Source organism: Marmota flaviventris, chromosome 17 (assembly GCF_047511675.1).
Source record: "Marmota flaviventris isolate mMarFla1 chromosome 17, mMarFla1.hap1, whole genome shotgun sequence".
Taxonomy (NCBI): domain Eukaryota; kingdom Metazoa; phylum Chordata; class Mammalia; order Rodentia; family Sciuridae; genus Marmota; species Marmota flaviventris.
In genome coordinates, this window is record NC_092514.1 from 65426081 (window position 1) to 65439700 (window position 13620).

At 35.6% G+C, this 13620-nt stretch overlaps 1 protein-coding gene across 2 annotated transcripts in view; it reads left to right on the forward strand.

Moving 5' to 3' along the window:
• The window catches only part of Helz (helicase with zinc finger), a 164647-nt gene that overhangs the window by 33526 nt on the left and 117501 nt on the right, over nt 1–13620 (forward strand). For both annotated transcript variants that reach the window (XM_071603620.1, XM_027946304.2), the window contains exons 6-7: nt 10399–10523; nt 12732–12788. In XM_071603620.1, the coding sequence (XP_071459721.1) occupies nt 10399–10523; nt 12732–12788 (182 nt within the window). The remainder of the gene's footprint in view (nt 1–10398; nt 10524–12731; nt 12789–13620) is intronic.

The window sequence follows — 13620 nt, forward strand, 5'->3', positions numbered from 1 at the left end:
ATGAGCTTTTACAGGATTCCAGTTTTCTCGTCTGTCTTTATAAACCATCTTGTAATAAACATAAATTCTTCCTTATTATTGCCTTTGTTTCTGTAACATAGTACTAGAAGTTGGATTCCTGGGTTAAGGTGAGTGTGCACGGACAGTTTTTATAGATACATCAGATCAGTGTCAAATGCACATACCCCCAGCAATTTATCTTTCTTTTTTTCTTTAAATTTATTTTTTATTTTCTATACTTTTATTTATTTATTTTTTATATGGTGCCGGGGATCGAACGCAGTGCCTCATATATGCTAGGCAAGTGCTCTACCACTGAGCCACAACCCCGGCCCACCCTCAGCAATTTAAATGAGAATGCCCATTCCTTGAAATCTCACGAACACTGAAACCTACCAGTCTTGAAATGTTGCTATCTCATGTCTGAGAAACAGTCCCTCTTTAATTTTTACTTTCCTGACTACTAGTGAAGTTGATACAGTCTTCTCATTTTCGAGATAATGTAAGTCAAGGTCACAGAAAGTTCATAACATGAAAAGTCACAGAAAATGAAATGCTTTTGGTGAAGGAACATACGGAAAAGGGTTGTTTTTTTTCTGTTAATTGTATTATTAAATATTTTAAAATTTAGGAATTACCCATATAAAGGTTGAACCAGTTCTAAGATGAAGTGGTCATGACAAGTCTGATCTGTGGTGTTGAAGGAGTGTGCGGTGGAATGCAGCTTGGTGTAATACATTCACCCCTTTGACCCACTAATCTCATTTCTGAGATACTATCCCAAGTAAATAATCTGAAAGAAGGAAAAAATTGTATGTAGAGTGGTGTTCATTGAAATACTGTGTGTTTAAGTGAAAAATCGATTAGCTTGATTTAGGGTGAAGTTTATTAATTACATTCTATGCACTCCTTGTTTATAAAAATGTGATAAGTAAGAAGTTGGAAAGTGGTCACTTTTTAAAATATAAAGCCATGTATGCGAAGTTGGTAGATTGAAATAGTTGGGAATATTGGCCAAGATTCTTTTTGTAGTTATCGAGTTGTGATATTATATGTATTTTTTTCTTTTTAACTTTCAGCAATGTTATTTTTGTGTAAGAAAATATGCTATGTGGTTGGTTAGTTAGTTAGCAATAAAAAGCAAGACAAGAATCTTGGTCTCTGTTAATTATTGCACTGCTTTGTTACACTGAGATGCTTCCAGGGTTAGCTTTGGATAACTCCTATCTTGAGTGCGCCAGACCATTGACTTGCTTTGCATTTTATGTGCCGTGTGGTCTGGTTGTGTATTTTCTTTCTTTGGGGCTGCTGTTTGCGTTTCTTGCAGCTCTCAGCATGCCTTATTGCAGCTGCCCTCTGCCCTTCTCTCCTTCCTGCTTCTGACCTACTACAGGTTAGGAAATCAGCCCTGAAATCTTTGTTGTGGAATTCAAAAAATGCTTTTTAATTGTGAAAAATTTAAAATATACAGGAAACCAGAGGAACTAGTATAATAAACACTCATATTCTCAGAACTGAGTTTGAACAATAAATGTTCTGTCCATATTTCCTATATTGTTTTCTTAAATAACTGTAAAGTAATCATAGGCATTATGACATCTACCTCTAAATACTTCATTTTTTATTATCTCTAAAAAAAATAAGACAAAGCTACAATATTTTATCCTAATAAAATTGACAATAATTCCCTAATATTATCTAAAACCCAGTCCATAATCAGATTTACCTGGTTGTCCTCCAAATACTTTTATGGCTGATTTGTTTAACCAGGAACTAATCAGAGTCATAAAATTTTGAAGTTGAAATTCTACTTCAGTAAGGGAAAACAGGCCCTGGTACCCAGAAAGATGTATAAATATCATGTCTTAATTTGAAAAAAAAAAAAAAAATTCTGAGCAAGGACTCAATGGCATCTAGAAAATAAGTACATAGGCTATGAGTTCATGGATCTTAGTCCCAGGGTCAGTGGTGTGTTGTGAATGGTTAAGGTGGGAAGCCAGCCATCACTCGTTGAGTGAGATGCTTAAGTCAGTTTTCACTATCAGAACATAAAACAGGAAAATTTTGGGAGATTATAATTGGTTTTCCACCCCTGAAATAATCATTATATATAAAACTTATTTTTTATGTTAACAAAATGAATGAAATAAATGGAGAAAATGAAGTAAAAAAATAATCTCACCAAGACATGTGATGTATAGGCAAAACTTCAGCCTAAACATAAGGCTTCAATAGTTGAAGAAATCCATCATTACAAGTTCCTTTCAGTTTATTACTTGACCTGTGAGGTAAATGATTCAGTAACCAATAGCCCCTAATAAGAGGCTAACCCATGACCTGTTAAATTGATAGGTGATTGAATGAGCCTGCTATACTCTCCTTGGGAAAAAAAGTGGAATCTTCAATTACTTTCTTCTCAGGAGAGTTTTGATTAAATACGGGTAGTCCTAGACTTACATTCTACTTGTTATTTTTTTGACTTTATGATGATATGAAAGCAAGAGACACACATCTGTAACCCTAGCGAGATGGGAGGCTGAGACAGGAGAGTCATAAGTTCAGAGTTAGCCTCAGTAAGCAACTTAGAGAGACCCTGTCTCAAAGTAAACAATAAAAAGGGCTGGGGATGTGGCTCAATGGTAAAGCGCCCCAGTACCTTCCCCCTGCCCCTGCCAAACAAACAACAAACCTCAAACCAAAGAACTCCAGGGCTTTGTGCATACTAGGCAAATATTCCACCACCAAGCTACATTCCTAGCCCTGAATATGGATTTTGATTGTTCTCTGGGCTAGTAATGTCTTGTCCACTAATGTCTCATGATGCTGGCCAATAACAGTGAGCTGTAGCTCCCAGTCAGCCTTGGGATCATGAGGGTGAGCAGTACATTACAGTATGCTGTGGTGATCAGATGTGATGTTGGCTAGGTCGGGTGTAGCAAATGCATTTTTTTCTGTGATGCTAGGAATGGAACTTAGCCTTGTGTGTATTAGGCAGGTGCTCTACACTGGGCTGCACCCCTAGCCCTTAAATGCCTTTTGGATTTACATTATCAATTTACAATGGGTTCATCAGGATATAACCCCCTTATTAGTCAAGGAGCTTCTGTAGTTTTAATGATAATTACAAAAGCTTCTTTCTGGAAATATATGTAGTTAATGGGATAACAGTATTTACACTATATCAGTCTTAGGCCCCCTGAAATGTGTTATTTTATTTAATCACATCGTGTTTCTAGTTTTACATATGAGGATTAAGTGGTTGAAGAACACAGAGCCAGTTCATAGTGGATGTGAGGTTCCCAAGTGAGGATTTTTTGCTCTGAAAGGCTACCCTGCTCCTTTTTGTCCTCTATTGCTGCCTGTATGTACTTTAAGAGTTTTACAGACATAACAGAATTTGAAATTCTACAATAAAGGGGCTGTTCATTTATTTTAGAAATGAAAAAGTTGAGGCTCAGAATCATTTAATCATTAATGAGGCGGAGATAAGAATTTGGGTCTTCACACTCTTAGTCTACCAAGTGTTTTATCTATTCACCAGGCTTATATTTTACTTTTTTGTGATACTGGATCAAACCAGAGCTTTGCACATGCCACTGAGCTACATCCCTAGTCCTTTTTAGTTTTTATTTTGAGATGGGGTTTCACTGAGTTGTTGACTGCACTCGAACTTGCAAACCACCTGCCTCAGTCTCCTGAGTCGCTGAGATTACAGGTGTGCACCACCGCACCTGACTTACCAGGTTTTTAAAAGTAGAGATACAGTCTGATTACATTGCTTAATCTATTGTCTTTTAGATACAGGTACTATAACTTCTTTTTAGAAAATTCCCTTTATACAAGCTTTATTTCTCCAATAGGAATTTAAAAAAACATTTTATTTTGAAAAAACTACAGATTAGAAAGTTGCAGAGATAGCACATATACCCTTCCTACTTTTTCCGGATTGGTTACATATTATATAACCATAGAACAGCATCAGAACCAGGAAATTCACATTAGTCCAATGAGTGTGTATGTTCTGTGTCACATTATCATATGTAGATTTATGAAGCCATGAAGAATCAAGGAACAAAACTGCTCCATTACCATGATTACTTCCCTTGTGCTCTCCCTTTATAGTTACAACCACCATCCTCCCTACCTTTACAAACCCTTGGCAATCTCTGTTCTGCTCTTATCATTTTGTGAGTGTTCTATAAACAGAAATCTTACAGTATGTGACCTTTGAAGATGACTGTTTTCACTCATTGTGTAGTACATTTAAGTTGTGCATGTCAGTAATTCACAATTTCATTCTCCAATAGGAATTTAAGACTTTGTGGAATTAGATCTTGACTTTCACTCATTATTTCCCCTTCATGTTTATTAACTGTTTGTTGTTGTTGTTTTGTTTTACCTGTGCTGGGGGTTGAACTCAGGGCCTTATGCATGCTTGGGAAGTGTTCTATCACTAAGTTATATCTCTAGCCCTATTAACTGTTTTAAGTAAAAGGTCTTCTGTTTAAATTGATAGGAACAAGAAGTTAAATTATAGAATAATGATATTGGGATAGAACATAAAATCAGAAAAGTGAAAGTTTGTTTAATATTTGAGTTAAGATTGAGGACGGGTATACTCCCTGTAAACTAAGTTTTTTAAAAGAAGTATGAGTAGATGTTTAAGGAATAGTCTTTGAACTTATGTGAACTCAGCTGTAGGAGTCTTATGGTTATCTGACTAACTTTGAAATGCCTAGATTTTCTAATTATGCAGTTATAATCATGAGGGATCATTTTTTATATATTTCATGTTGTGACTCAGGGAATACTTGTTAGTGTTAATTTTATATTAACTAGTTTTATTTCTACAAAAAAGGTAATTTAAAATAAATGATACCTTGCCTTTATGAAATCTCATTAAACTGTACTTAAGGGCAAACTGAAATTAAAGATGATTATAAACACTTGAAAACAGCTCTCTCCCACTTGCCTAGTGTGTGTGAGGTCTTGGGTTCAATCCCCAGTACTGCAAAAACAAAAAGAAAACTGAAAACAAAAAATCAGAGCTTTCTCCCATGGGGCAAAGAAAATTGTCAGAAGAGTAGCAAAATGCCTGTGCTTTTCTCAGTAAGCAAATTAGTGGGAAAAAGAAAAATTAGCAATTTAACTATGGAAACAATGAAATAAGGGAGTGTCTGAGCAGAGGATTTGAAAAGTCTTGCCTTTTCACAGTTAGGATTTCTCTTGGAGGCCTACAACAGAGATGGCAAAATCTTGAGTTCTGAAACTGAGAGGGAGGCAATGAAGGAGGTTTTTTTAAAAAAAATTGCATTTTGTTTTTTAATGTCTGTATTTATTTTATTTATTTTTATATGATGCTGAAGATTGAACCCAGTGCTTCACATGCGTGAGGCAAGCACTCTACTGCTGAGTTACAACCCCAGCTCCAAGGAGTTTTAAGATAGAAAAATACAGTTAAATAGATTTTGTTCTACAGAAAAACCGTCTTAATCCAGTTGCTGAACAGTTACCAGAGGTTAACTTTGCTATAATCACACAGAAAATGAATCTGTGAAGTTAGGTTCCTTATGAAGAAGTCAGAAGCACTCTAAGCAGCCAGTTCTCTTTTTCTCTCTCATGCACACATAGGCTACAGTTACAAATATCATTTTAACAGTGCTGTAAGTAAAAAGTTTATTCAAGCATGGCAATGAAATAAAATCCTTTCATGATATTCTATGGAACCAGATTTCAGTTGTTTTTATGCTTGTGTGGTCAGTGTTTTAGTTTGTGATTATTTTATACAATGAAGAAATTGAGGAACACTAAAAGAATTAGTGTTAATGTTTAAACTGGAGCACTGAAAATAAGACAGAAGAAATGACCTGTGTTTCTATAGAATGAAAACATACAGCAAGAAGGCACCCAAGAGTCTTCCTAGTGACCTGCAGGTGAAGAAAAGGGGACTTCCAAAAATAAACAGATTTTAACATTAAAATTTACAGTACACCCAAGGGGGCTGTGAGATCATGAAGACTTTTGTGACAGATTAAAGAACAAATACTGAAAAGAGGAGGGTAATAGAGATTTACAAAAAAGTTTGTTAAGGTGTTTAAAGCTAAACACTTAGAACAGGTCTAGGTAATAAATACCTAATTTTTAATAGTGTTAGGGCTTTTTATTTTCCTATGCATTTCTTCCCCCCGGCCCCTAGGGCTTTGTGGATGCTAGGCAGTTCTCTACCACTTTGCTACATCCCCAGTTTTCCTATATGCTTTTTTTTTTTTTTGGTACCAGGGATTGAACTCAGGGGCACTCAACTACTGAGCCGCATCCCCAGCCCTAGTTTGGATTTTATTTAGAGACAGGGTCTCACTGAGTTGCTTAGCACCTCGCTTTTGCTGAGGCTGGCTTTGAACTGGTGATCCTCCTGCCTCAGCTTCCCGAGCTGCTGGGATTACAGGCATGTGCTACCGGGCCTGGCTTGTATGCACCTTTTAAAGGAAACATTTTTATCTGCAAAAGACCTTGGTAGGAAGGACATCAACTGCACAAAAGCTATAACCCACATATACAAAAGCATCTGTTTACAGGTAGAAGAAAGGAGAAGACAAGGGAAAGGGATGAGATAGACAAGAATTATGTAACAAAAAATTAGCAACAAGGACACTTGGTGAGATACTGGTATTTGCCACTGTTCTTATTTGATTTGTATTACACTTTTTGATACTTGAAACAGATGGCCATTTTAACCTTCAGTTAGTTAATAACTTTGATTTAGGCCTTCCACTCTTTTGGAGTCTGTTTATATACTTTTGTCCTTTTCCCCATATGTATACTTTTATGTTTGTGGTGAATGGAATCATTATAAAAAAAATCAAATGGGTGATTTTTAGGAAGGGAAATAATTTCAATTTTGAGAGTGATTATACCTAAGCAGTGACTAATTTCACTTTGTTAATAACTAAAGGATTTAGTTTTTCTGATAATTAAAAAATTTCTTTTGAGAATTTTTGGAAAAATGCCTTAATAGGCTAAGCTTTTCAATAAGAAACTTTGGAAAGAACTTAGGAAAGAAATTACCTAATATGGGTCTTGTTGCTGAATAATAAAGAATAACATTCAATATTTTTTATTTTTATGTGGTGCTGAGGATTGAACCCAGCGCCTTGCACGTGCTAGGCGAGTGCTCTACCACTGTGCCACAGCCTCAGTCCCCAAAAGGAATTGCATTTTAATTGTTATTTTTTTTCCCTTGTGAATAGCCAAGTCTATCTAACTGTAACCAAGGCTATTTGTTTTTTTGAATGGATACTTCTTTTATATTACTTAAGTTTTAGTACAAAGCATTTCAGTTAAGACATATTTCAGATGTTAGAAAATATTCCAAAAGTTCAGAGTGAAAGGGGATAAGGGACTTGAATGCAAAAACACAGCTGAGGTGTAAGGAGTGCACACTTCCTCTTTTATAACTCCTAGTGGTCAGAAAGAGGCAATTCAGTCTGAGACCAGCTTAAAGTAGAATCCACACATATTTGGTGGGAAGAGAATTTTTCTGCAAGAAAATTTTTTTTTTTTTTTTTGCTATTGGGTATTGAACCTAGGGGTGCTATACCCAGCCCTTTTAATATTTTTATTATTATTTAAAAAATATTTTTTTAGTTATATAAGAACATAATACCATCATTTTATTTATTTATTTTTATGTGGTGCTGAGGATCAAACTCAGTGCCTCATGCTTACCAGACAAGTGCTGTACCACTGAGCCACAAACCCAGCCTTATTTTTTATTTTTGAAATTGGGTCTCACTAAGTTTCTGAAACTGGCCTTGAATTTACGATCCTCCTGCCTTAGCCTCCTAAGTTGCGGGTATTACAGATGTGTGCCACCTCACCCAGTTTTTGGCAAGGAATTTTACTGTGGCAGTGGAGATCAAATCCAGGGGAGCTTTACCACTGCACTTTATTGTCAGCCCTTTTTATTTTCTTATTTTTGAAACAGAGTCTTGTTAATTTGCTGAGGCTGGTCTTGAACTTGTTATCCTCCTGCCTTAGCCTCCCAAGCTGCTGGAATTAATAGGCATGTGCCATTGCACTGGGTCCAGTGGACTTTATACAGTGTGGTCTTCTACTAATATTTAAAGGGAACATTACTTTGAAAATAATTTGGAAAAAAATACAATTTCCAAAATATTTTCTTTTCAGCAAATTATTATTATTATTATTATTTTTTACAAAGAAAGCTAAAGAATGTACAAACTAATAATGGACTCTTGGATTTTGTAGTAAAGATTGTAGTAAAGATAAAGATTGCCCTATTATTTGAACCATTAGTAGTTGCAGTGAGAAATAATCTCCAATGACAAGGCATATGTTAGAAATGTGTGAGCCTTGTGATTGTAGTAACTAAATCTACACAGATTTGCAAACAATTTGGGTAGCTTTTTTCATGACCATTGCACTATTAGATTCCTAGTTAACTTGCTGGTTTTGGTAAAGGCTAATTCTTAATTGCTTGGGAATATCTAATGTTGACATTTGCAGTTTCTATTCTTGTGCATTTTAATGCCAAAAAATCTTTTGTCACTGTCAAAAATATGAGAATTTTATTTAGCTAATAAATCTGTAGTTTTAAAAGCTCTTAAGTAGCCAGAAATCATAGGTTGAACAATATTTTTCACTGGAGCACTTTTCTCTCTCTTTTTTTTTAATATATATATTTTTAGTTGTAGATGGACACAATACCTTTGTTTTATGTATTTATTTTTATGTGGTACTGAGAATTGAACCCAGTGCCTTAAATGTGCTAGGTAAACGCTCCACCACTGAGCTACAACCTAGCCCACTTTTTTCTTTCTGTAGAGACAGTGTCTCACTTTGTTGCTCAGGCTTGTCTCAAAATCGTGGGCTCAGATTATCCTCTCTTTAGCCTCCTGGAATAGATGGGACTACAGGCATTTTCCACCAAGCCTGCCTAGAGCCTTTAAAAAAAATTGACCATGTAGTTTTTTGTTTGTTTGTTTTTAATTGACAGTGCACATATTATAAGGTACAATGTTATTATTTCAAGACATGGATAACATGATCATAGCAGGGTATACCTGTGTTTACCCTGTGTATACCTGTGTCGCTATGTGACTTATACAGTCGAGGGGGAGAAATAAAGAATGTCCATGTGCTTCTGCCCTTTCAATGCTTTATTCACTCAAATCACTCAATACGATTTCACTCTATAGGTTCTCAATCAAGAAAATGACAATCCTTAATGTTAGGCACTGCAGTAGACACAATCAATCCACAGCAAACACTGCAAACACTCTTAATCATGACAGGCTCATGACAGACATTCCCTCTGCATGCTAAGCTCAAGTGCCAGATCTAAAGTTTCAAGCCTTTGGCTCTAAGTCCAGCAAGTGCACACTTACTCAGACCACAGTGATCATGTCAGGAACCAAGGCAGACTTCTTCTGGGGTGGAGCTGATGGCTGGTTGAGGAGAGGGTTGTAGGGATAAGTTGCAGTTATTACAGGGTCAAGATGTGGCTGTAGAGTTTGAGAGCAGTGAGGAAGATGCAGAGGATCAGGCAAACGATGAGAAGAGTTGGGATGTCAGTGCAGGTCCTCATCAGGCTCTCCAGCATGAGGGCATCACTGTTGGCTGGCTGAATGTCTGTTCATTTGCTCCATCATTTATACTAAATTTTGGGGCTTCTGACCACTCTTTCAGTCCCTATCAGCTGCCATTGTATTTCTCAGTGATGTTATATGCCCTGGGGTTAAAACATCTGATCTGGTGGTCTCCATCCTGATTTTTTTGCTTCTCCCCCTTATTGGGGTGAGGGCAACATGACAGAGACTTCACTCTGAGCTTATCAGGGTAGTGATAAGGGAGAAGTGATTTGTTTATGTTGGGGCTATGCCTGATGATGATAATATTGGAGGCATTCCTGGTGAGACTGCAGATTTCAAAGTGGAGTTTTAAAATGGAGTTGCTTAGGCTAAGGCCTAAGGCCATCCCTACAATCTGTTACTTAAAACATTTATATTTCTTTGTATTGGAAATATTACAAATCCTCTCTAATAGCTATTTTGAAATGTACAATTAGTTGTAGCCAGAAGTAGTTATCCTACTGTACCATAGAACATGAGCTTTTCCTCCAATCTAGCTGCGTATTGGAGGACTCCAGTTCTCCCCATGATTTTGTTGTGATTGTAATTGGCTATAGGTTATGGTTTAATATGTTCATTGGCATAAGTTTTCTCTGTCCTTCATGTCTTGGACAGATGTGAAACACCAATGTTTTCATCATGTATTTGTAGTTATTCTTTCATGTATGGAAGCCATGCTTGTGTTAACATTATAATTAAAATGTGTATCAAACGCCACATTGTTAATGATGCTATTCTTTGATGGCAGTGCTGGGAGAAGGACTGGCCAAGGGAGAGGGTGCCTTTCGGACGGTGCTTTGCTGCATGCAGCTGAAAGGAAAGCTCCAGCCTGTATCCACCATCCTTGCCAAGTCACTGACGGGAGAGTCCCTGGTATGTTGATGGGCTTGAAATTTGAATGCCTGAGCACCTTTGACTCCTTAGTTGTATTATGGGAAAAAAATAGTGTGCATTTTTCCTCTTAGGTCTTCCTTTCAGAAATCAAAGTTCACGAGACTCTTGAGATTTTCTGTTGAGAAGCTTATTTTTTTCCTTTAACAAAATTATGTTTAAATTATTGGATTGTTTTAGCTTATAATTATGTATTTTAATATCACATGTACTTATAAAATATTTTAAAGTATAGGATTACTAAATGATTTCCTTTTTTAAAAAATTTTTTTAGTTGTTGATGGACACACAATATCTTTATTTATTTTATGTGGTGCTGAGGATTGAACCCAGTGCCTCACACATGTGAGGCAAGTGCTTTACCACTGAGTTACAGCCCCTTCCCCTAAATGATTTTCTTTAAAAATACAATTTCATAGAGCCTCAGAGCATCTTTTAAAATGCTTCTTATAGTATTCTTAAATTAAGCCATTTATTTTATAAAATTTGTTCTAACTATTGTCATGTAAGAAAAAATTTTGTTTAAACTTGTCTAGACTATATAATAATTTTGTTTCTGAAGATGGTATGTGTATAAATTAATATCCATAACCACTCTGACGGAATTATGTAATTATTCAGATTTAGGACCCATAAAAAAATATGTAGCATTCAGTTTTCTGAAAAAGTTGTTTTGGTTGGGATAAATGAAAGAGTACTTGTTTTGAACTTTAGAGTTGATAATCTATAGAAATTGAAAAAGAGGGGCTGGAGTTGTAGCTCAGCTGTACAGCGCTTGCCTCATACATGTGAGGCACCGGGTTCGATTCCCAGCACCACATATAAATAAGCAAAAAAAATAAAAGTCCATCAACAACTAAGATAAAAGAAAAAAGAAAAAGAGATAGTAACTTTTTTACCAGTTGTTAGTGGTATAAACATGGCTGATATTTTTCAGGAATTATAATGAAAAATAGTGAAAACAAGAAATGTATATGTATACTTTGCTGTGCAGTGTGTGACTTATTCGTACTTACTCTTCTGAATTGATATGAAAATCTAGGGCACAGTTACATTTTCACTGCAAAGATATATATTGGGTACAAAAATAGAAATTAGGAAAGTACTTGGTAGATTTTAAGTTATTGGCCCATCTCAGGTAGTCATTTTCTAAGGAATTATTATGTGGTGAATTGTTTTTTTAATTGTCAGTGTCTCTTGATTTCACACACTTTACAAATGAATTTAAAAGTAAAATATATTATTAATATAGCAAAATTAGATATTAATTCTAAATAGATAGTCAAGAGTATCTCTCATTTATAATTAAGATAATCCTACGCTTTTTTTTGTGCGTAAGCTAAACTTTTTACAGTTGTACCCATCGGGCTTTTAAATTTAGAACTAGTAAAAAGTAATTTGCTTATAAATCTCAAGTGAAATTTGAGTTTTAGAAACATGAATATTTTCCTTCAATAACTTCATTATTGAGCCATATTTAAAGCAGTATGATCATTTTATGTGAATCTTGGAGTCATAGATAACTGTTTTGAGTTCTCCATTTTCCATATATAAAATCATTAATCCTAGGGGAAAAAAGTAAAAACATTTAGATTTGTTTTTAAATTCACTTACATTTTGCTGTACAGGGATACCTGTTTGAATTTTTTATTGAATTAATTTTAAACTCTTTTTTTTATAAGGTGCATACAGAGTCATGCATACTGAATTAGTTTTTCCTGTTAACCTTTTTTTTTTTTGGAGTTGTAGATGGGCAGTATGCCTATATTTTGTTTATTTTTATGTGGTGCTAAGGATCGAACCCAGTGCCTCAAATGTGCTAAGCACGTGCTCTACCACTGAGCTACAGCCCCAGCCCAGTCCTGTTAACCGTTTTAACCTTTCCCCATACATGTGTAGTTCTATTACCAGCATTAGTGGTAATCAGATCCAGGGATGAGGATAATTTTGTTTTTTAAAGATAAACTTCCGAAATGATGGAGGAATGCAGAGCTCAGTTGCTATAGTAAAGAATGAATATTCTGATTTGACTGTGTCTCAACAGTGGAGTGCTTTCTTGGTGTGTGTGAGGCCCTAGGTTCAATCCTCAGCACTACAAACAAACAAACAACCAATCAACCAAACAAAAGAAAAAGAAAACAGAAAACTCATCTTGTAATTTGTTTTCTCTTTTTTATTTCACCCTTTTAGAATGGGATGGTAACAAAAGATTTGACAAGATTAAAAACTCTTCTCATGGAAACAGAGGTAAGTTGGCTTCAGGAAGTCTCTTTGGAAGAGTCTGACTCTGAGTGTATGGTGAGCATTGGGTGTTAAAATTTGAAAAATCACTGTGGCATCAGCCAAGCAGGCAGGGCTACAAAAGTGAACAGTGGGACCTTCCGTCTCCCCTGTGACCCAGTTGAGTCCTGTCCTAGGAATGTTGCTTCTTCTTATGTCTTCTCTGCATCCCAGGTCTTCTGTTCTGTTCCTAATTCTTATTGGTTGTCTGGCTGCCAAATAGAAGAGATGTTTGGGAAATTTTAATTTTTAAGTACTTCTGGCTGTTAGAAAATGCTATCATTAAAAAATGTGATAATATAAAAACAAAATAAGATATTCCATATGCTAAAAGCAAAGAAATTCTGTGACTTTTGGATTTTTTTTAGGGAATGGGTTTAGGAGACAGAAATTATGTGTATCAAAGTAATTGGTGAACAAAAAATGTGCTCCAGTGAAGGACTGGAAACAGTGAAGGACTTGTTGTCCCTGTTGTTGATAGGGACAATAATGGCATGTAAAAGGCACATAGTTTTATTAATCCCACATTTTTATTCCTCATCCAATATATATAAAAAAAATTTTTATTAAATGTCCTGTTTTAAAAAGAGCCATTTTGTCAGCTTTTATCATAAGTGGAAGCCCATGTAAGGTGATTATTTGATTTGCCTTTTTTTTTAAGGAATTGAGCACCTGCTATGTGCTAAGTACTATGCTTGGTGCTGGGGATATAGCCTTAAACAAGACACCCCTGGTCCTTGCTGTCTGGGAAGTTAAAGTCTTGGGGAAGAGATAGACAATAAATGAATTAATCAAATAG